The following is a 24,708-nucleotide window of genomic DNA, read 5'->3' as shown; positions in this document are numbered from 1 at the left end:
AGGAGTTCCTGGTGGTGGGCTCTGTCTATTCCCTGAGAATAGTAACCACAGCTGCTGGACATTATCTTTACGGATGTGGTAACCAGTCTGTTGGAGAATGAACTACCACTGATAATATGGAGTATCCTGGGATTTCGTTACTGAGGTTAGGATTAGGAGGAAAGTTGGGAGGGTGAGGATAAGGATGAGTTCAGCTTTGTAAAAAGAATCAAGGAGAGGGAAGTTGAGATACTGTTAGGGCCTACAGATGGTAGAAATTGTTCAGGCTTATAACTGATAGGTAAAAAGAGGCTTATAACTGATAGGTAAAATGAGGCAGGATTAAGAATGAAAAAGGAGCCGAGCAGTGGTGTCACACGTCTTTAATCCCAGCACTCAGGAGGCAGAGGCAGGTGGATCACTGTGAGTTCGAGGCCAGCCTGGTCTAGAGAGCGAGATCCCCGAAAGGCACAAAGCTACAGAGAAACCCTGTCTCAAAAAACCAACCAACCAACCAAACAAACAAACAAAAAACAATGAAAAAGGAAAAGACATTAAAATAAGGGGTAAAGTATTTGAGATATAGACGAAAGGGATAATTAAAAAAAAAAAAAAAGCCTTGTAGTAGACTGGATGAAAAAACATACACAACAGTTCCCAAACCTAACAGCAGCAAACAGACAAAAGCAAACCCTCCAGGAAACAGGCACAAATAAAAGAGCATCTCTGCCTGGAACTGAGAGGTAAAGTGCTCAGATCCCTACAGCTCTCAGCTCCGTGTTGGGGGAGGGGATAGGGGCTGGTGCTCTCTGCAGTCTGGGTCCTGTCCTCCTCACAGCTCTTCAGAATAGAAGGGGAGCCTCTTTTCCTGTTTATCAATCTGGGCCCCCAAACCCATGGGATGGTGGCACCTATGATTAGAATCCTGCATCCTTAGTCAGATCCTTTTTGAAAACGTTCTCACAGAGTAAACAGTGAAGATTCCTTTCAGTAGTGTAGTTTTCTCCATGAGATGTTTTGTACATTTTTGTTAGATGTATTGCAAGACTGTTATATTAAGGGAACAAACACCATTATCCATTTACACTGATTTGGGATACCAAGGCAGGAGGATTGCTTGAGCTTAGGAGTTTGAGGCTACCCTGGGCAACAAAGTGAGACCTTGTCTTTAAAAAAAGAAGATCCAAGAGAAATCCGTAGTACAGACTTTTCCCTATTTTTTTTTTTTTTTTTTTTTTTTTTTTAGCTAACTTCATTTAGGTTATTTCCAGTATCTTGATGTTCTAAGTTATTATAACACAAACAAATGTGTATTATAGGCTAGGGCACAAAAGTGGAATTCCTGGGAGTGTAGTTTTGTCTTTTTTGTTGTTGCTATTGTTTTTTTTTTTTTTTAAGATTTATATTATTTGTATGTGTGTTTACATGTGGATATGTGTCCTTGAGTGCAGGTTTTCCTCAGGCCAGAGGCCTCAGATCCTCTGGAAACCGGAGTTGAGTTTGTGAGTCACTTGATAGTAGGTGCTGGGAACTGACTTTGGGACCTTGGAAGAGCAGCACACGCTTTTAGCCTCTTAGCCATCTCTTCAGTCCCATGTGTGTTTGTTGTTGTTAGTTATTGGTTGGTTTCCCCCCCACCCCCGAGATGATTTCTTTGTGTAACAGCTCTGGCTATCCTGGAACTTGTTGACTCTGTAGATCTGCTTGCTCTGCCTCCTAAGTGCTGGAATTAAAGGCATGCATGGCCACCACCACCACCTAGCTTAGCCCCCCCCCATGTTTTCATTTTTATAAAGATCTGTTGTATGTGTGTTTGTAAGTGTCTACACACATGTATATGTACTGCAGCTTGTCTGGTACCCAAGTAAGCCAGGAAAGGATACCACTGATCCCTTTGGAACTGGTGTTACAGGCATTTGTGAGCCACCATTCTAGTGCTGGGAACTGAACCCAGATCCACTGTAAAAACAGCCAGTACTCTCCTCCACCAAACTGTCTGTCACTCTGGCCCCACAGCGTTTCCTGTTGCCATAACAAAATAGTTGAAGAAAGACAGTTTATGGAGAGAAGAGGGGGTTTTGTTTTGGTCTTTTTGGCTTAAAGTCCTGGAGGTCTGAGAGCACTGCGCCAGCATCATCAATTCAGCTTTTTGTGAGGACTTCCATCTCCTCTCAGGGCCGAAAGGTGGAAAATCAAATTGGCACGTGTAGAGGAGGTCACAGAGTAAGAAGTGTAGTAATAAAGAGCCATGGGGCCCAGTTCACTTTCGAACACCCTGCTCTTGCTATTATAACTAAATTACCTTAGCAGAAAGTACATTCATCCTTCCTTGGAAATGGAATCCCTGTAAAGTCCTCACTCACAAAGGCCCCCTTACCCTTAACGCTTATATTGGGAACCACATTGCCACAGGAGTTTGGAAGAGTGACAGACCTTACCCATACCACAGGACGTTTTATCTTGAGTCCTCATCAAAACTGCATTACTGAATTTTGAAGAGCAGTGTCTGGGTGTGTTCATGTGTTTCATTGAGAGATTTAGTTAAGCGTTTTAAACACATATTCTGCTCACCTCCATACACTCTGTCACCTAGCATGGCTGATGTAGTGAAACTGCCCTGACCAAGATCATTAACCACCTTAGTAGTTCCATCCAAAGGGTGTGTCTCTTTGAAGTTTTTTCCTGAGCTGTTCTTTAGTTCCTGAAGTATTGACCCTCATAACCAGGCCAGTGTTTTCAAACATCTTCCACTTAGATTGCGGTGCTTTTTTCCCTCTGGCTTTTCCTGCCTGCCGTGGTCCTCATTCTGGGTCCCCGGTGTGGGTCTGCTCTCTGGTTGTGTCTCTCTCTTAGCTCGGTACTCAGATGATCTCCTTGTAGTCAAGGTTTGCTTGTAGTTGGCATCAGTAAGTTCAAGACTGTTCAGTCTATACCCCAGATGAGCTGTCACTACTGAGCTGTAGACCTGAATTCGAAGTGACAGCCGTTCCCCAAATGGAGCATTTGAAAAAGCTAACTTTGAGGTTGAACGAGCTTGGGATAAGAGTGTTTGCTGGACCCAAGTTCAAATCCCAGAACCCACGTAAAACACTGGATATGGTTGTGTGTGCTTCTAATCCCAGCACCAGGGGCATAAATTGGAGAGTGATAGAACAGGAAACTGACATCCTCCTCTGGCCTCCTGTGTGCACATAAGTGTGTGCATACATCACACATACAGCATCTAGATGCTAAGGCTTAAAGCTAAATGTATTGGCTGGGCCCCAGCACTCAGGAGGCAGAGCCAGGAGGATCTCTGTGAGTTTGAGGCCAGCCTGGTCTACAGAGCAAGATCCAGGACAGGCACCAAAACTACAGAGAGAAACCCTGTCTCGAAAAAAAAAAAAGCTAAATGTATCGTGTTCTCTTTCCATTTTGCTGGTTCTCTTGATCCCACCTCTTTTTAAAGTGTTTTTGTTTTGTGGCTTCTTTGTTTTGTTTTTACCATTGTTTAGTTTCCCTATTCTGGAGATTCTTCTATCCTTACTTCAGGTTCATTGGCCCTAGTCTGGTTTGGCCTTCTGGCATCTCTTGCCAGTCTCCTCATCTCAAACTTACTGGACCATTAGTGTATTGTTAATGTGAAGTTCATTAGGTCATCTCACGCCTTGGCCTCCTAGTATCTTGCTAACTGAAAGGATCTTTTAGGTTGTAGAGAACAATCAGATTTTAGTTGGATATGATGGCATGTGCTTGGCATGATAAGCTAGCTGCTTGGAGGCTTAAGTAGGTGGAAGTCAGCTTGAGGTTTGGCCAGCATTAAATGAGTGGTCGCCTCATGTTTTGAAAAGGTTTCTTTTTAACTATGTGCATGTCTAGAGGAACGTGCATGCTGACTTCAGTGCCTGCAGAGGCCAGACGAGGACATTGAATCCCTTGGAGCTGGAGTTAACAGGTAGTTGTTAGCTAGCAGATCCGGATGCTAGGAACCAGAGTTAGAGCCTTTGGAAGCACATGCTCCTAATCACTGAGCCATTGATCTAACCTCTGCCTCATTTTTGAAAGGCAGATTTTTTATTTTAAAAATACAGACTTGTTAGACATGTATAATACTGTAGATTAGGGCATGGACTTTTGAGTCTCTTAAGATTTAATGCTGAGTTCAGTCACTTTTTAAATTATGAGATAGACTTTTATTGTGTGAAAAGATACATGCTTTGTGGCATTATTAAAAGTTAAATAGATAAAGTGTGTGAATATAGGTACGTAATAGGATTTCAGTAAACTCAGATTTTTTGTTTATTTTTTTTAGAAAGGTCTCTAGTATCCCATTCTGGCTTTGAACCCACTAGGTACCTGAGGATGCCTGGACTCATGATCTTCTTTTATCTACCTCCCAAGTACTGGGATTACAGGCATGTGCTACCATGTCTAACTTCATAAAACCATGATGTAATGCTGTAATATCAATTAAGAGTAACTATAATTTTTTGTCTTCTAGATTGTGTGTGTACCCTACCAGTGGCGTATATATATGCTTATCATTGTTCTTATCAATGCCTTCGTGTCTATCATGGTCGAGGTAAGCAAGCACTCAGCTTTGGGATTCTTGGGTGATTTAAAGGTGCTGGTGATGATAGTGGTGGGGAGAACAGGTAATATTATTTATTATACAGAAGCCCACTCTCTCATTTCATTTTAGGCAAATTCTTTTAGCTTGCCAATCAGACCTTTCTGTAGTTCTGTCAAGAGATTTGATGGAGTTGTATTCATGAACATAGGCGGCATTAGGTAGTGAGGTAGCAAAAATGAGTGGTGAGTAGAAAGAGAAGTAGGTATCCAGCAGCTCACAGAACCGCTTGTGTTCCCTAATGGAAAGCAGAGTGTACCGCTTAAGAAGAAAATAGCCTTCGGGACAATGTCTCTAAAAAGAACTAGTAAGTTCTCAAGCTTCTCTTTATATCGGTGTAAGAAACAGACAAGACAGTGGTAAAGTTGTGATGTTTAAGGACTTGTATAGTAGAGGCTTTTGAAAGTATGTATTTATTTTAGTGATAATTCTAGATTGAGAAATTATGCTGAAATTCAGCTATCCCAAAAAGATAGCTTGGATTTAAATTGAGATGTGATGGGAGCATGAATATTTGTAGTCGATCATTTTAAGTTGTTCCATAGAATGTGTATTTTCTATTCAAGAGTCCTAGAAAGCACAGTAAGACTGTATCGTAAGCACTCTCTTTCCTATTGTGTAGGTTCATTTTTTTTCAGATGTTGTTTTTTATTCCTGTTATCTAGAGAATTATTTGTATTGGATGCTGATGAAACGTTTGTAGAGAGATGTAGACAGAATATTAGATATTAAGTGAAAATAACTCTTTAAGAAAAAGGCTATGAATCATCAGCATTGTTAATTTAAGGAAGCACTGGGGATCAGAACCTGATTTGTAGAAAACTTAGTTTTGTTTTATCAAGAATTTTATGACTTGTATTTGTTATTAGAGTTGTTATTTATCCTTTTGTAGTATTGACTGAGGTTTGCCATATGAAAAGCCTTTCACATTGTTTATATTAATGATGCAGCATTGTGTGAATGTTATGAAATGTGCATGTTGGAAGGAATGACCTGGCGTTTTTAATTCTTACCTCACTGGACTGTCTCTCAGAGCTTCTTCCTTGACACGGTCCTTTGGAAAGTTGTGTTCAGTCGAGACAGACAAGGAGAGTGTCGTGTCACCACCACACAGCCGCCACAGGTTGGGATCGAGCAGTTACTCTTGATTCTTCACGTCCCTATTGGCTTTCCTCTGTGTGCTTTGTTCTGTTATCTGTGTGTGCAGCTTCGGCCTCCTCTCTGTGCCTGGCATTTCTTTTCCTTTTTTGGTAAGGAGTCCGAGAAAACTCATGGCAAGCACTTAATACAGGCTTTTTAGGACTTTGGGAATTTCCTAAGTCTTTTCCATTCCAATCCTCAGTATGTGTGTATGTGCATGAGCAAATGTCTCGGTCTGTCTGTCTTATCCTCAGACATGAGAGTTAATTCTTTCTCCCTCCACCTCCCCGAAGGGTTTCTCTGGGTAGCCCTGGCTGTCCTGGAATCATTTTGTAGACCAGGCTGGCTTTGAACTCACAGAAATCCGCCTGCCTTTGCCTCATGAGTGTTGGGATTAAAGGCGTGCGCCACCACCACCCGACTGAGAGTTAATTCTTTAATTTCTGCCTGCTTTATAGTTTCTGTGTTTGATTTTCACATGTAAATGCCAGTCATGTAAACAAATTTTTGTTTTTATTGGATCAGAACCAAGAGACACTTTCTACATGCGGATTTATTTCTGTGTTTCTGTTTTGACAGCTGCTATGCATTAATTTAATGTGGCCTTGGGCTCTACCTGACCAGTACTTCTCATTCAGAAAAGTATTTTCTCATTTCTGTGTAAGCAGTGGTGAGGGCTTTGAAAGACAGTGAAATAGCCTGTGATTTATCAGGTAGCACAAAGCTCTGGCAAAAGGAAAGAGAAACAGATGAATAGCTCTGTTAGTTAGTGTGAGGATGCTCCAGTAGAGCTCTTGACAGAATGGACAGGTTAGACTTAGTCTGTCGATGGCTGTCATTCAGTCAGCCCCATGAGAACTTGAGCATTCAACATCTCTCCTTGCCAGGAGTTGCAACACACAGTCCCAGCACCTGAGAGGCTGCAGTAGAAGATCACAGAGAGTGCAAAGATAGTAGATTGTAACGCATTAGAACCCATAACCCATTGCTCTTTATAGTGTGGGTGATGTGCCTTGCTAATGCGTGTTCAAGGATTGGCTGACATTTCTGACTTAGACCATTAACTCACTGTCATCACCTTTTCCCTAAATGGTGACCTCCCGAGTTTTGTGTTGGTGATTAAGCAGGCCTGAGATCCAGGTTTGATGCTGGGCTTGCTGTGTAAGATGGAGAGTGCCACTTTGTGCTCTGTGCTTATGGTGGACTAACAACGGCATGCAGTGACAGCATGGGTCTGAGGTCAACTCCAGTTCTTCTTCCTCAAAGCAGTGTCATGCCTGTTTGTCACCAGTAGTGAGCAAGACCAGAAAGAACTGTGGGGCTCAGGTCCTTTAGCTGAATCTCCTTGGTCATAATGACATAGCTGTATTTTCTTTTGGTGACTTCACTATCACTACATTATTTCAGAAGGTCAGACTGTCTCAGGTCACCCTTCTCATGTGAAATATTAGTATTGGAAAGACACAGGCCTAGGGAAACATGCAAATTTTTACCTTCTCCAAAGAGATCTCTAACCTTGTCTAAATAGCAAGTGCAGACATGTTCTGAAGAGGAGCTTATTTGCTTATTTAGTCAAATGAGTCTTTTAAGTCCCCTATAAAATGCTTTTTGGTTTTGGATTTTGGAGACAGGGTTTCTGTGTAGCCCTGGTTGTCCTGGAACTCAATCTGTAGACCAGGCTGGCCTCAAACTCAGAGATCTGTTTACCTCTGCCTCCTGAGTGCTGGGATTCATTGCCACCCTGCCTGGTTCAGAGAGATCCCCAGCACAATAAAATGGCTATCTATTTGTTATTTACTACTGTCTTTTTTCCTTAAAATCTCTAAATAATGATTCTTAACTTTTAAAAGTTTTTATTTCATGTGAAGTTCCACCTCTAAAAATGTTCCTGGGAGGGAATAGAGATACAGGGACAGTCCATTAGCATGTAAGCTCAGCATTCTTGCAAATTGACCCAATTTGGATATCATTGGGTAGACAAGAATTTTGGCCTTAGTTCTGTGGTTTTAAGAAAGCACTTTTTGGAGTTTTACTTTTAGAAAAGGAGAGTCCTTCTATTAATGCATATTGTTTCCTCTAGTGATGCTCCTGTGTGTAAGTAATGCTGAGTTTCTCCTCCATCAGGGGCAACTCTGTCTAACTCCTCTCCCCCATCAGGGACCACTTGGCAGTGGCTCTGGACAGTTTTGGTTATCAGAAATAAGGGAGAGGTTGTTGTTGACATGTAGGTGGGTAGAGGCCATTGGGGCTGGTAAATAAATGTCCTGTGGTACATAGACAACCACCCCAGCCAAAAAAGAATTGTGTGGCTCAAGGTCCCACCCTTGCTGAAGTAGAAAGCCCTGCTGAGTGGAAGGAAGCAGAGATGGCTGGCGGCACTAGGTTCCTCCAGGCCTCGTGGTGTGTGGTGCTGTGATTCCGCCACAGTCCCTACTCTGCACTGCCCAACTGGTGCTGCTCGTTTTTACAGAGAAGCCCATGAAAGCCCAGACTGCAGCTCTCCAGTTTTGTGTTGGTGTCAGAGAAAGAACACCCTTTCTTTCCTTACCACATTCAGGGGCACACTGAGTTAGTTCAGAGCTGTAGGCTTCACGCTAAACTGAAGTGGTTGCATTTGAAAGCCACGAGAGAACTAGAATCATGCTGTTGTACACTGTGACCCTGTTGAGGTTATGTACCTGATACATTTTATCTTTAGTGAAAATCTGTGAACTGTAGCCATTATGCAACTTAAAAAAAAAAAAAACTATTTGAAAATACCATTTGAACTTACTTAGATTGCTAGTTTGGATTGTATTTGTTTTATATTGAGGATTGATGTAGAAGATTTATGAATACCACAGTACATGCTGTGCATGAAGAAATGCTTCCTAAATGACTGCTAGCCATAAAGAGCCGGGCATTAGAATGAGCAACTTGGAGTGTCTCAGAAGCAAGATTGTGGCTGCAGATCTTCATAAACGTTCTGTGTGGTTTCCCTGTTGACCCGTGGACTCTTGCTCTTCTTGTTTTGGAGATTCTATTTTTGGCCACGTTAACCATCCCCAATTAACTAAATCCAAGGATCCAGTGTTCTGCTGCAGGGACTGGACCTCTGTGTTGGGGAGATCCAAGTGCTCACTCTAAGCCCCGTGACTAAATACGCTTTGTGTTCCACATTGACTGCCTGTCTCCCTTGCTGTCATCCTTCCTCTCCTGATTTCTCACTCTGTCATGACTGTAGCCTTCAATTTTCTCTTCCAGTGAATTTGTGTTGTTTGAGGATGTGTGTGGTACATTTATGTGCAGTCTCACGAACTTTGTGTGTAGTGTAGTTTGTTTGTTTGTTTGTTTGTTTGTTTGTGACATTTGGGGGAGATAAGGGTACAGGAACAAACATGTTTCTAATTATGGTGGAATAGGGGAAATCTCAGGTGTTCCTTGTGACTTGATGTACAATGAATATACATTGTTTTAAACATGTGAATATATATGTATATATAATATATCCCAAAATGTTAAAAGAAATCTGCAATTATGATGCCATTTGTGATTAGCTTTAATTATATTGCTTGCCTTTGTTTCCACGGGTGTAGAACAGTGAATTTAGAGGGGAATGTGTGTGTCTTCAGTTCTATTACTTGGGGCTTTTTGCCTGTTCTGCGTCACCTTCCCAAAGGACTCATCTGCACAGACAAGCATGACGTGTTTCTCTGTGATGCTTTAGCAATGCTGTGATAAATGGAAGAGACAGCTTTCATATTTAGGAACAATGATCTTTGCCACAGTTGGGCTGAAGAGTCCAAGCACCGGGGAAGCAGTAAAATGTAGTAGTGTAGTGTCATCTCAGATGACCGGGGTGGGAAGGGACCTGCTAGCCGTTCTTGATCACCCGAGGGATCCTGTGCATGGTGACTGTTGGATCCTAATACACAGTGATTTGTCATGAACGCTTTAAAAAAGAGAATAACGAAATATCACACCTGTAACCCCCACCTGGGGCTTTCCTTTTTTGGATGCAAGATCTCACTGTAAAGCACTGGCTGACCTTGAACTCAACGATGTAGACCAGGCCAGCCTCAAACTTCTGAAGATCCTCCTGCCTCTGCCCTCCTGTGTACTGGGATTACAGGCAAGTGCCACCATGCACAGCTCATAACTTTCATTGTGATGGTAACAGGGGTTACTGGATGAATAATCTTCAAATCTTTTATAGTTTTCCCTAGGATGTAATATAACTTATCTGTGACTACAGTTTTGCCTTTAAATCCTTGGGAGCGATGCAACTCAATGTCATATCTACTTACTGAAGAAGAGAGGCAGGGTTACTGATGGTTGTCTCACTGTAGTGAGAGAAGCACCAGGAATTACAGTTTTAGAGCTTTTGTTTTGAAGTACTTTTGGTCCTTCCCATTGGCTGCTACTTGCCTTAATTGATTGATGGATCGATCTGTTGAGATAGAGGTATCACTTTGTAGCTTAAACTAGCCCCAAACCTGCTGTTTAGCTCAGCTTGGTGGTGAGCCCCCAAATCATCTGCCTTGCCTGCCTGCCTCTCCCCCCCCCCCCCACACCCCCAGTGCTAGGATTGCAGGGACTACACACGCCTGGCCAGTGAAGAAGCATGTTTCAAGTATGTATTATAACACATTGCCTTTCTTGGCTGTGGGTACTTTGGATGTTCATATTTGTATTTGTATTTCCATTTTGTAGGATGGCTTCCATTGAGGTTAGAGCCCAGTGTGGATTGACTCATTGTTGTTTGGCAGAAGAATGATCTAGGATTTAAATTTTCCTTGGGAGAAGCAATAACCAAGTAATTTATGGTCTGTTTTCAGAGGTGAAACAAGAGTCATTTAGATTAATTCAAACTTCACTTGAAACTATTCTGTTTATTTTTCTTCAAGAACTTTGCCTTCCTGTTCTCCAAGGATTATTTATCTAAGGTCGTATTCATCAGTAGCATCATGATTGATCACAATGGTCTCAGCTTATTTTTATTTTGTGTATTGGTGTTTTACCTGCATGTGTGTCTGTACCATGTATGTGCAGTGCCTGTGGAGGACAGAAGAGGGCGTTAGAGCTCTTGGAACTGAAATTACAGATGGTTGTGAGCTAGCTGCCATGTGTGTGCTGGGAATTGAACTTGGGTCCTCTGAAAGAGCAGTTGCTTCTCTTAATGACTGAGCCATCTCTTGAGCCCAGCACTTGCTTGTGGAACATCAAGGGAAACTTTGGTGAAAGTAGTTTTCTGTCAGTGAGAATATGGTGGTACTTGTTTTTTAAAAACAGTCTTATTGTGTAGCTGTGTGAGTTAGGCTTTTCTTGCTGTGATAAAATACCATGACTGATGTGACTTGGGGAGGAAAGGGCTTATTTGGCTTACAGGTTACAGTCTATTATCAGGGGAAGCCAAGGCAGGACCTGAAGCAGAGGCCATGGAGGAACATTGCTTACTGCCTTGTTCCCCAGGGCTTGCTCAACTTGCTTTCTTAGACAACACCCAGTGGTCTGGTCCCTCCCACATCAATTATTAATTAAGAAAATGCCCACAGACTTGCCTACAGGCCAGTCTGATGGAGGCATTTTCTCAGTTGGGGTTCCCTCTTCCCGTATGACTCTGGCCTGTGTCAATTTGACAGAAACAGACCACTGCAGCACCCACACTGGGATTGCAGGTATATGCCACCATGCCTGGCCAGAAATGCAGTTTTTGTTTGTTTGTTTGTTTTAAAGATTGATTTATTTATCACGTATCTATGCCTGTACACCAGAAGAGGGCTCCAGATCTCATTACAGATGGTTGTGAACCATCATGTGGTTGCTGGGAATTGAACTCAGGACCTCTGGAAGAGCAGCCGGTGCTCTTAACCCCTAAGCCATCCCTCCAGCCCCCAGAGATGCAATTTTAAATGTGACAGTGAGATTCTGGTTTCACTCTGTGGTGTTTACTTCATGCTTTGTGTTTTGAAAGCGCTATTAGCAGTAACAGTGATAGCTTTCAGTGATTCTTTTAAAAGTGATTGGTGGGTATCAATAATATATTTAAAAAAAAATTTGAGATAGGATATGAGGATTTCCAAATTAGATAATAAAACTATCTTCTGAGTACTTTCAAGTTACTCATCCTGGGTGTTTTCTGCTAGAGAAAGCTACTTAAATAATATAGTAAGTACACAAGAGGATATGTGCACAAAACTAAAGGAGCTTGGAAAAATCCGCTTTAAAACAATCTGTTCCTAAATTGAAAGCTGACCTTTTTTTGCATGAAATTTTTTCCTAGTTATTTGTTGCATTCAGAAGTTATTTCATCTTGTTCTATGCTCAGTGCATGCTGTAACAAATAAGCCCTTACTCGGGATGTTTTTCCTTTCCTAGGAGTCAGTGGATCGATGGGGGAAATGCTGCTTGTCCTGGGCCCTGAGCTGTAGAAAGAAGACACCAAAGGCAAAATACATGTACCTGGCCCAGGAGCTCTCAGTTGATCCTGAATGGCCACCTAAGCCTCAGACAACGACGGAAGCCAAAACTGTAGTCAAGGAGAACGGATCATGTCAGATCAGCACCATCACATAGCAGAGGCCATCTGCTGTGCTAGTGACAGTATTCAGGAGGATGTGCTTGGCTCTTCTGACTGACGCTGGGTGTCCGAATGGCACTGTTCCAGTTGATAGCCCTCTCATAATACAGTAGTTGATTAAAAAACAAAAGCAGTAAAATGGCATTTGCCTCACAGTTATTAACTATCAGTCTGGCTAGATCTTCATGCAGTAACGTAATGTGATATACACTTTATATTGGGTGTGAGAGAACTGTGTTGGGGTTTTTAGATTTCAGCTTTTGACACTAGTTTGCCTCTTAAATTTAATTTTCACAAACCCCCTTATTAGCAAGTTTCTTCTATATGTAGGCCCTAATATTGGGATTGTTAAAAATAATATGATTGTTAATTGTAATTAGCCTTTGGTGAAAATAGGTTGAAAATCTATTTTGATTCCAATGTTTCTCCCAAAGAGTTCTGTGTTAAACATCCACCAGTTTCCTTTGACCTGGGGTTGGAGTGGTTTGTGTTACTGTTGTGTTAGTGTTTGTGAGCAGCTCAGGTAATTTCCACTTCTGGTTCTATAGTCTCTGTGTAGACTGCCTGGGTGTCACTTTCTAGCCAGCAAGGTGCTTCACCGCTGTCTCGTGTCCTCGTAACCTTTGTGGGTCTGTCTCATACTGTGTCTGACGTCGGCAGTCCAGTTTGCCTCATCAATGAAGAACTTTTCTAGTAAAGTTTCTTTCTGAGCCAGGCATGGTGGTGCAGGCCTGTACTCCTGCACAGGAGGCTGAGGGAGGGGATTGTTCTTAGTCCAAGGATAGCCTCGAGGAGATAGTCAAGTCCCGTCTCAGAATCCGTGCATGCAGAGCAGCGGTCACTTCCTTGGGTGACCTCGTGCTCTTCATACCTGTTGTTTTTCTTTCAGGGTTTTTATCATTCTGCATGCTTTTTCATTATCTGTTTGTTTTCTAACTTAAAGGAATTGGATAATACTGTTTTGTTTTTGAGTTAGAGCTTAGCCTTGGTATATGTCTCTCCTTTGGATAATAAGGATTAAAAGAATAATGAATATTGAGTTTGACTTTTACAAAGCAGTGTGAACTTGAGTAGAGCTTGTTTTATGCCATTAGGTGGCACCAGAGGTCAGCACATACCTGTTTTGTTACAAGTGAGCTTGAGAAAATAAAGTATACACATTTATTGAGCCAAAAGAAATGTAGAAAGCATTTTTCACACTGGTGTTTTGTCTGATTAATGTTCATTTCTCAAGGAATATCCACAATGCCTTCCTATGTAGGACCTGGCAGTTTGGCAGTGCCCACAGTTATGATAAGCTTGGGAAGCTGGCATTGCTATAAAGATGGACCCTAAATTAGTGAGACAATGTGATGTTATTCTATGTTGGTTCTTAACTAACCGCGTGTGTATGCTTTCCATTCCCAGTTGATCATTACTGTCCCAGTACATACTTACCAGTTTACCACATGTTACCCAGATTTGTGGAACCATTTTTTTTTTTCTTATTTTTTGTGTTGCAGAGACCTGAATGATGTTTGATAATTGTAGAAAAAAAATGTAAATTATTCTCAGGATCACTGTTACTGCTATTGCCACTGGTGATTCTTACAAAATACATAATCAAAATTTTCCAACAAACTGTATGATGTTATTATATGTTAGATGACAAGAACAATTGTCCCATGAATGATTCTATGAAGCTATGCATCTTAGACCTCTTGAGCTGTGAATTAGCACTATTTTCTATAGTTACTTATTCTCTGTTGTTTTATACTGTCCATGTTCATTTCAAATAATGCTCATATTATTCTTTAGTGATTTTTATGGGTCGTTAAGCCTTACTCTTTGGTTTAAATGCTGAAGCATATAATTGCTAACTGCAGTTTAGAAACCCAATATTAATTGTATTTAACATCCTCAAGAGAATGATCATAAAAGGCTATTTTTGACACATATCCCTTTCAATATTTAGAGTTGATAAGGTTTATATCTCATCTCTCCATATTGTTTGCAAAGGAACAAGGTTTTATGTAGGTGAGAGAAAGCATTTGTAGGAAGTTAGATTTGAACATAGACAGGGTAGGTTATTCCAGTGAGGATGTTGTGAGGAATGTCTGTGAGTCCAGACATGGGTCCAGCTTAGTGCAGTCTTCTGTAGGTCACTGTTATATAGAGATTTGGGTTCTGAATTTTACATTAAATTATTTGAGTATATACAGACCTAGATTTTAAAATCTGTACATATATTATTTTGATGTATTAAGATTGATAATATTGCTGATTTAAATTTTATTTATGCACATACTTAAAGGACAGAAATGTCCGGGAAAGTAATTGTTAAATAATGATATGTAACTTTTTAACTTTTTAAATAAATAAGATTTTTTAATGTGGGTCTCCCTCAGGGTTGTTTAAAGTCATTTTCCTCCTCAAATACAAACCAATAGTGGTAACTGTTTTCTGTCTTCTAGCACCACCTGCTGTAAAGCAGTGCTCAGATAGTGCTGGGGTGAGAGCGGCGAGACCACCACAGACCGGTGGTACGTTATCGGTTTAGAGCCTGGCGCTCGCTCAAGAGCTTCCAGACTGCACTCGCATTTCAGTAAACCCGTCATTTTACACTATGTATTTTGTTTCCCATGCTGATGAAAGTACTGCACAGTTTCAAAGGCATGATGAATGAATGATCTGTCATATGTCTGTATGTATACACACACACACACACACACACATATATACATACATACATACATACATACCATACATAATACATACATTTAAAACCTGTTCCAGAAGCAGCAGAAGCTCATATGCAGTGAGGGGCAACTTCAGGCTTTAGAGCACATCTAATTTCATGCATGCAGTTTTGATGTGTCGAAGAAAAGGGTTTTGTATATTTATGGTGGGAGGTTACTGGGAACTTTTAACAAGATAGGGGATTAACTTTTGTACAGTCTGGGCATTTACACGTATTTTTAATGTATTACAATTTGGTAATTATGTGCACATGAAATTAATAAAAGTTACTTCCTGTTATGATTTGTGAATTCCCTAAGACCGTGGATTTTTTAAGTAACTTTATATATCAGAAATGATACCACATCTTTATATTTTTAAAATTGTATTGCTGCTCAAGAATGGTACCCTGTTGTCGAAAAGGTAGATATTCATAATTATACATTCAGCATTGTAAATAACCTTATGAAATCTTTTTGATTGAAGCTATTCAAAATAAAAATTTTAATGAATCTAATTTTTCCTGGGTCTTTACACACTTGTTTGATTTTTAGTTATGTGAATGCAGCTCTCTCAGGACCTACTACTTAGTTTCTTTTTTCTTTCTTTTTTTTTCTTTTTTGTCTCCCTGACTTGGAATAACAGTACAGTGTTTCCAAAGGACCCTTGGGCCTGTAACTGCCTTAGGGAAGGAAGTCCAGGCAGTTACGCACAACAGCCATGTGGTAAACGGGTTGGGGTGGTGGGGATGGAGGAAATACTGAAATAATGCTTGAGACCTAATCTATCTGTTGGGATCAATCAACAGCCAGTATCAGGTAGTGTGCCTTGGGCACCCGAAGGAGCCCTTGCGGAAAGAAACTATGCATTGAAGCCAGATGCCTGGCTTACAGGGAACTAAGATGGTTTCGGGTTTGGGGTGCCCCGTGCTCCTTGTGTAGAGGTGTTAGTCTCCTGGGGTAGGGACTGAAGATCGTTCCAGCTTGTCTCTGTGGGGACCCCTTGCAGAGATTTGACGGGCCTTTTATTCTGGACCATGAGTCCAGCCCGTCCTTGTGAGGCTACCAGCATGACTCACCCGGGAAAGATGGCATCACTGATCACTCCCAGACCCACTTGAGAAACATTGCAAGGACGCTTGGAGGATAGGGTCTTAAAAATGGAGAATCCTAGGAATGTTTTCTTCACTATAAAAATCATCAGGCGGCATCAGAAAAAAAACGTGAAAAAGTATGACAGACAAAATTATAGGTGCAGATAGATGAGCCATATTCCTGTCACCTGAGAAAACTTAGCCTTCCTCAAAAGCTTGGGCCATGTCTGATGGGTGAGGGGAAACCAGAGCTGGCCAGGGCAGAGGGATGGCTTCTATAGTTGTCCATGTCCCTGTCGAAGCAGGGGCCAGAATGCTTAGAATGATGTTCTGTGGTCTTGGTTTTTAATTAATAATTTGAGAAAGGACTAGTTTTGATTTTGTGGAATATCATTTTACTATTACAGTGATGGACCTCAACTCTCTGGATCATAACTTTACCTGGGGGTTACTTAGCGTATTAAAATATATGTAACGTACAGTTTATTATTTTCCTCAAGATAAAATATATATGAAACTTACCAGGTTTATTATTATTATTACTATTATCATTATTATTTTAGTTCTTGAGATTTTACTTTAGTTAATGTTGCTGGGGGTGGGGCTGGCAGCCTAGGATGATTTTGTGGCGTTTCGTTCACCTTTGCGTGGGTTGCAGAGATCGAACTCAGGCTCAGGTCTCAGGGCTTGTACAGCAAGCCCCTTTGACCTGCTGAGCCATCTTGCCAGCCGGTCTCTTGTCTTTTGTTTTGTCTGAGGCACGATGTCATTATGTAGCCTAACCTAGGCTAGCCCTGAAGTAGCAATCCTTCTGCCTCAGCATCCTGAGTGCTGGGATAATAGGCGTGAATCACCGCACCCAGCTTGCCTCAACCATTTTTAAACGTACAGTTTGTGGTGTTGAGTATACCATAATTTTGTGCTGCTCCCCAAACTGAAACTCAACCCATTATCAACTCCTGTCCCCCACCCTGCTCCATGGCAATCACCTTGTTATACCCTGTCTCTGTGAATTTAGCTAATATATATATATATATATATATATATATATTATATATATATTATATGTTACATATTATATATATTATATTATAATATATATATATATATATTAGCTTTACTTCCTAAAAGTGAAAGTACACAGTATTTTTTGAGATTGGTTTCTTTCAGCAAAATTTCCGTATTCATTTTCTTCTTAGAACTGAAACATCTTCATACACATTTTAATATGCACCACATTCTGTTGGTTTGTCCAGAGCTTGGATTGCCCCCACTTCTGGCTGTTCAGATTAATGCTGCTGTGACTGACTGTGGGCAGGTAAGTTCTGCTCTGGGGCACGTGCCTAGAGGAGGAACGGCTATATGATATGGTCCTTCTATATGTAGCTTTTTAGAAGTGCCACCCTGCTCCCCATGGTGACTGTGTCATTTTATACCCCTGCCGTTATAACCATCAGTCCAACTTCTCCACATCGGTTCCAACACATTATCTTCTGGGTCTTCTTCTTCTTCCTCATGGTAACACTTGCTCTCTCTTTGTGTGTGTGTGTGTGTGTGTGTCTGTCTGTCCTTATGCTTTAGTTCACATCTCTGTAACGCAGTGGTGTTGGTGTTGGGCATTCTTTTGTGCCGTCACCGGTCACCTGTGTAGACTCCTCGGAGAGCTGCCTGTTCAGCCTTTGCCTGTTTGTTTGGGGATTGCTTTCTCACTGTGAGACACTCTCCTCTCCACCCACGGCTCTGAGCAAACAGCCTCCTGGAACACCCATGACTCTGCAGTCACCATCATAAGGAGCACATGCTGGGGACCCGAGCACTCTTAGGAAACTCATCCCTGGAGAAACACCACTAATAACTGGGTATGGACGGGGATGAGTCTGGGAGTTGTCGCCGAGGATTTTAAGAAGGTGACTGTCTGCTTGTTTGTCCCATTATCATTATTTTATATATTTTCAGTATTTCTGGCATCATTCTTCCAACATGAGCATGGTGCCTGACGCAGCCACATGCTACATACGATGTTTCTATCAACAGTGGGCCACATATATTCCAGTGGTTCCCTCAGATTATATCTCCCATGACTCAGCCTTCTAACTCTGTGCAAATAGCCCCTGATGTTTACCCATGATGAAATCCCCTGACGATGCATTTATCACAAACATCCTTGCTGTTGAGAGATGTGCAGGTGTACTTTATGTGGTCCAAACTCAACCCCTTTGGTACAAGCAAGGGATGATAAAGGCGCTTGCTCACAAGCTACCTATGTTCTTGGTTGCTGAGAGCATCATCCTTAGGGACAGAAGAAGGTGAGGAGGTTCAGGGCGCTCCCACCTACTCAGCTGCTGAGCTGGCATCCGGCACCGTGGATCTCATCTCTTACTTGTCTTCTAGCCTGAGTTAATCAGTCGAGGCAGGTTTTAGTGAAGCTCGTTGACTTCACGCATTGGGACAAGAAGGCTCAGAGAGGGAGGTGAGAACTTGCAGAGCTGAGATTTAAAGCCATCAGAAGCTCTCTGTGACAGGGACCCTGTCCCAGGCTGTTGGACCCACACTGAGGGCTGGGTTGACATTCACAGCCATTTGCTCCATCTTCCTTTCCACTAGACATTCTCACCTGATCTAGGGACATATTGAATTCTTTGTCCTTAAAAATCCTCGTGTGTTGTGAACACCCTGTATGACACTGATGGCAGACACTTGTCATTGTGTTCCTCCAGGACTGAGTGAACTCTCATGCAGATGATAGACTCCACATGGTGACAATGACCCGGGTCTTGGATGTGACCATCAGGGGGCTCCAGGGAGGCCTGAGCTAAGAGTCTGAGTTTGGATCCCCAGCGCCTCTGTGGCAGTAATCCACAGCGTCTGTGCCTGTAATCCCTCTGGTTGCTGGGGAGACAGTGACTTGGGAACACTCCCGGGGCTTGCTGACCAGCTAGTCTATCCAATCAGGGAGCTCCCAGGAAAACAAAGACTTTTTCTAAAAAAAAAAAAAAAATGGCAGGAAGAGAGAAATGACTCTTGAGAGTTGTCCTCTGACCTCCATGTATATGCCCAGACAAATAAACAAATAAAATTTAAAAAGAAATAATAAGGTGAAGAGTGATTGATGAAGATGCTCGACATCATCACCCAACCCATGTGCATGCACACACATGTGCACATGCACACACAAACTCATAATACACATATACCACACACACAACGCACGCTCTGAGTCTCCCCTAAGGACCCTGCCTCCTGCTCCTGCCTGCTGCTTCCCACACTGAGGTGCCCTGGCTAAAAGCTTCACCACACCCCAAGTTCCTGACCTTTTTCTCCATCCTTCTCCATCCCCTCCTCCCTCCTCCCTCCTCCATCCTCCCTTCCCCCTCTTCCCCTTCCCCTCCTCCTCTCTCTCCTGCTGCCCTCCTCCCCTCCTCCCTCCCCCTCCCCCTCCTCCCTCCTCCCACCTCCCCTCCTCCCCTCCTCTCACCTCCCCCCTCCCTCCCTTCTGCCTCCTCCCTCCTCTTCTCCTTCCCTCCTTCCTTCCCCCCTCCTTCCCTCCTCCCTTTCCCCTTCCCCCTTCCGCCTTCTCCCTCCTCCCCTCCTCCCTCCTCCTCCCTTGCTTCTGCCCCTCACCGTAGCCTCTTTATAAAAATTAATTGTATTTGTTTAATTTATTACAATTGTGCACATGTATGTATGATGGAGACATGCACATGTCACGGTGTGTGTAGAGGGCAGAGGGTAACTCTGCAGAGTCAACTTTCTCCTTTCCACGGGTTCCAGGATCAAGCCCAGGTCATCAGTCTAAGCAGCTCGACTGCCGCCCCTTGGTCCCTCCAGGCTCCTCCTCTTCTGTTTCAGTAGCGCTGGGGACCTGGGGCTGCTTTTCTTTTCTCTTTAGTCTTTCTTTCTCCCTCTCCTCTCTTTCTGGTAGATCTCCCTGTGTAGCTCAGATTGGCCTTGAACTTTTGATCTTGCAACCACCTCTCAAGTGCGGAATGGATTTCAAGTCCATCTTCTTACCCCTTTTCTTACCTCCCTGGGATGGACAGGAAAGGTGCTCACCCACTACTCACGCTACTCTGTCTGTCTGTTTTTCTCTGTCTGTCTGTCTGTCTGTCTATCTCTGTCTGTCTGTCTCTCTCTTGCACACACACACACGCACACACACACACACACACTCGTGCATGCACATACTTCAGGAAGCTCAGACTTCATCTTCCACCCAGCCCTTTAATCTGGAGTGTGTTTTAAGCCGGGGGCTGGTAGTCTCCTGAGTAGGTGCCATTTCTGTGTACTCTACCCCTCGTCTACTTCATAGAGCCCCACCCCCATGCCTTCCTCTGAGCCCAGATGTGGTTTTACACTCCCCTGGACAGTCCACAGTGGGCTCAGCTTTGCCTCACAGCTCTCTCTTCCCTCATCATCCAGCTCTCTTAATAACACTGGCCAACCACTCAGTTGCCCAGGCCTCCATCTGACTGATGACCTTTACACTTTTTTTTTTAAATCACTGATGGCACAGTGATTGATGGTCCCCTAAAGGCCATTCACTCTCCATTCCACAGCTGTGAGAGTCTTGCTTTGTACATGGTGCTTGGCGAAAGATTACATTCTCTTTGCAGATGGGAGCAGCCACATGACTAAGCTCCGGTCAGTGGGATTTGACGAGTGTGGCTTCTAGATCATTTCCTTAAAGAGAAGGACCAAGCCCTAAGCATCTCTTCTCTTGCCTCTCCTTTGGCAGGAATATGAACATGGAGGTAGGTTCAGGAGCAGCTGTTTAGGATCACGACAACCATGGCTTGACGTCTCCAATGCAGTGAAGCCACCCTTCCACATTTCGATGGGAACACCACCGTGATTCAGCTCTTGCGATACTGGCTTCCCTGGTGACGGTACCCGAGCAACCCTGCTTCATCAGTCCACTTACTGCTGTAAACATTCCATCACTGGGCTTCAGCAATTGGCTGTGCAACCTACCTATCAATGCTCCAGGCCTTCATCATCATCTGCCTGAGTGACTACTGTCATTTTTATCCTGTTCCCCATTCCGTGCCCCTTAGTAACTCACATTCTACGCTGTCACCCAAACTATCCATCTTCCACATTAGCCTTTCTTCTCCTGGGCATCAGTGATTTCCCAGACCACATAGTTCTCTGTCTGGCAGCTGTCCCATACATTGCAGGGCATTTAGTAGTGTCTCTTCTTCCACCACCCCCAGATGCCAGTACCTTTACCAAATGATGAGAACAAAAATGTATTTAGATACTGCCAGATGTCCCGTGGAAGCCACTAGGGCACACTGATCTGATCTGTGTCTTGCAGAATGCATTCCAGTTGTCGAAACTCTTCCTAGGCTGGCCTTGCCCTCCTCCTGGATGGTAGTTCTGCTTCGGACATGACCCCGCTCTGGGAACGGCTGTTCTGTTTCTCACACGCATGATAGGCTGACTGTTCACACCTCTGTGCTTTTGCAAAATGTTCTTGCTTCTTCCCAGAATGCCCAAGTGCCTCCTCATTTTACCAGGAGCAGTTTGAGCGTCAGCTCTGTGGGAAAGCCGTCTTCCATGGCCCTCCCAAAGCTCCGTGGTTCTGTGTCTTACTCTTGAATTTGATTGCTGAGGTGTTTGAGTTCTCTTAGAATGAATTCACTCCTGCGTGTTAGTCAACACCTAGTCTAAGGCCTGGTGCAGACCTGGTTGAATGAATGCAGGCACTCAGAATGGTGAGGTGAGGTGGTGTGTCCAACAGTGTGGGAGAGATGAGGGCTTTGATAGAGTGCGTCTCCTTGGGGGCCTACTCATGAAAGTGGCCTCCAGGTGAGAGCTGACCTGACGCTATGGTCCCTAAATGGGACAGATCTCATGGGTAGGGATTCCCAGAAGGCAGGTTTCAGTGTAATAGAAGGCAAGATAGAAATATAACTTTATTTTTACAGCGTATGATGGTTGGCCTGATTACCTAGTAGGTGTAATTCAAGAATTAAGTTTATTTCAATAAAGCATGAACTGGCTGGACATGGTAGTGTGCATCTCTAACCCCAGCACTTAGGAAGCAGAGGCAGGCAGATCTCTGTGAGTTCGAGGCCAGTCAGGTCTACATATTGGGACAGCCAGGGCTACACAGAGAGACCCTGTCTCAAACAAACAAAACATGACACCTGCATCTATGAATCTCTTTGAGATTCACTGCTTTGGGGCTCAATGAAACTTCTGAGACTAGCCAGGACCGTGGGAGGAGCTGAGAACCACAAGCTCTCTGTGGGAAACTCAGTGGCCCCATGGCCTTTGCTGCCTCTGAGATGGAGGGACCATGGCAGGGAAGAAGATGAGGAGACCTAGAAGGAGACAGGTGGAAGGGCTTTGAAGGCTGTTCCGAGGGGAAACTGAGCCTTTGTTCTGTCCTCTGGCTTCTGGGGGACCATGATTGACAGTCAGTGAGATTGTTTTCCGTAGGTCTGAGGTGTGACTGAGGAACAATGTTACTATACACCATGGTGACAGTGTACAGAGGAGTGACCGCTGCTTTGCCAGAGTCATGGCCGTCATTTACAGAAAAGCTGAAACAGACACCAGAAAAGGTGCTGTGCAGATCAGCAGCAAGAGTGGTTATCACACTGTTTCCCTGGGAGGGGGCCTCCTCCTCCGGCAGTTAGGGCCTCAGGTTAGCCTGACCCCCAGTGTGGGGTTTCCTGGACAAATTTCAATTCTTTGGGTCCCTATACATGGGTCTGAGCCCTTCTTTTTCCTCCCCAGTCTTCTATCTTGAGGAATTCAGACATCAGACGTCTGGTCTGAACACTCCTGAACGCAGTGGTGCATTCATTATCATTCTGTGGGAGCGAGGCTACCCTACCCTGGCACACGGCTTTACACATCCTGCCTGTGGTAGAACAAAGTAGGTTGTTCTGTCGCCCACAGCCTCGCTACCCTCGGGCGCTCTCTGTCTTCTTCACTGTGCCGCTCTACCGGGGGATTCATGGGATGATAACGCCCTGTGGTAGGGTGCTGTGAGGGATTTTCTCCACAAAGCAGAAGCTGGATCCCGGAGTCCCAGTTGATCCATCCTTCTTTCCCCTTATTTTTACTTATTTATTTGTGTGTGTGTGTGTGTGTGTGTGTGTGTGTGTGTGTGTGTGTGTGTGAAAGAGAGCACACTAGAGAGAGAGTGTGTGTGTGTATGAGATTTCTGTGTGGGGGCGCTAGCGTACCCCGGCATGCATACGCAAGTCTGAGGACAACTTTTTGGGAGTCGGTTCTCTCCTTCCTTCCGCCTGGTTGAGGAAAGGCCTCTTCCGTCTCTGCTCTGCGGCAGCTCTAGGCTAGCTGGCCCGCGAACCCGCAGGTGACTCTGCTGTCTCCCAGTCCCCTCGTGAAGTAGGACCGCTGAGACGACAGGAGTGCTTGCGACTTTTTAAACGTGGGTTCCGTGGATCCGTCTCAGGCTGTGAGGCTTGTGCCGCAAGTACTTTTACCCCGAGCCACCTTAGAGGCCCCCCTGTACCCTTCTTAACCACAACAGGTCCACATGGGTCTGGGGGAGGGGGTCAGACTTCCCTTGAGCGCTTCAGCAAACCCGGCCCTTCTGGTTCTCCCCCACGGGATAGATAGAAAGTGTGCCCCGAGGCCACAGGGCCTCGGGGTGGTGAGTCAGGCTTTTCCTTTCAGCTGTAATATGTCCCACTTGTGGGGGCTGACTGGGCACCATGTTGCTTTCTCGTACTTGAGGGAGCACAAGTGTAAGAGGATGTAGGACACCCCAGGGTGGTCCCCCGCATGCCCTGGTCACTGTACATCAGCCACGTGCTATCAAGTGGGCTGGAAACTTGGCACCCTCTCCCCATACCAGCATCCTACCGCTGGCTCTCCTCATGCTTCTTACCCCTTCCAGTGCTTCTGGCGGCCCCCCACTGCCTGCAAGGCCCCCCACTCCTCCGGGAGACAGTCCAGGCTTCCTCGACTCCATCACAGATCTGGGCTTCAAACGTGACGTTTGGCCAAGTGCCTTCCTTGCTCTGCCTTAATGGTTTCCCTCACCCATTCCACTGAGTCTCAGCACCATGTCTGCAAATCCTTCTACCCTTACCCCAGGACTGCTCTGTCCTCATACTCTGCCCACCTCACTCCCCCCATCTGGTCACAGTTCTTCCTCCACACAGCCTGTCTAAATAGCGCGGTGTTTTTACCTGTCAAAGTCATGCCTGTCAGAGCAATGAGTCCCATGGAGATATGAACAGCACAGAAGCCATCAATTTGGGTCCCCGCTCTGCCCCTTGGTGTGTGACCTCTGGGGAGTCAGCACTGGCCTGGGTCTTGGGTTGGCATTAATTGCTTCATTTACAGTATAGAGAGCCATTGATGGGCCCATAGTTCTCCCCCACCCCTCCCCATGGGAGGCGACATTTGGCACCGTCTAAGGGACATTTTGTTGTTGTTGTTGTTGTTGTTAACACTACACAAGTGATGTCACTGGCTTTTAGAGGGTAAGGGCCAGAGTTGCTCTTTGGCATCCTATCCTGCAAAGCCCTGGGCAGCTCCACAGAAAAACATCACCCGGCCCTGAATGTCACCACGGTCTGGCTGAAAAACAAGGTGTGGCAGAAGCAATATAGGAACGCA

At 44.1% G+C, this 24,708-nt stretch overlaps 1 protein-coding gene across 6 annotated transcripts in view; it reads left to right on the top strand.

Annotated features, from left to right (window-relative positions):
* The window catches only part of Atp13a3 (ATPase 13A3), a 99,454-nt gene extending 83,932 nt beyond the window's left edge, over positions 1–15,522 (top strand). For 5 of the 6 annotated variants that reach the window (XM_052740525.1, XM_052740529.1, XM_052740524.1 and 2 more), the window contains 3 exons: positions 4,460–4,540; positions 5,622–5,711; positions 12,086–15,522. In XM_052740525.1, coding sequence (XP_052596485.1) covers positions 4,460–4,540; positions 5,622–5,711; positions 12,086–12,283 — 369 coding nt within the window. In that variant the 3' untranslated portion in view covers positions 12,284–15,522. The remainder of the gene's footprint in view (positions 1–4,459; positions 4,541–5,621; positions 5,712–12,085) is intronic. The other variant, XM_052740526.1, reaches the window with a different exon arrangement.
* Positions 15,523–24,708: the final 9,186 nt, after the last annotated feature.

Source organism: Peromyscus californicus, unplaced genomic scaffold (assembly GCF_007827085.1).
Source record: "Peromyscus californicus insignis strain IS unplaced genomic scaffold, ASM782708v3 Scaffold_16__1_contigs__length_79575227, whole genome shotgun sequence".
NCBI classification, from domain to species: Eukaryota; Metazoa; Chordata; class Mammalia; order Rodentia; family Cricetidae; genus Peromyscus; species Peromyscus californicus.
This window is presented reverse-complemented; position numbering and strand designations above follow the sequence as displayed.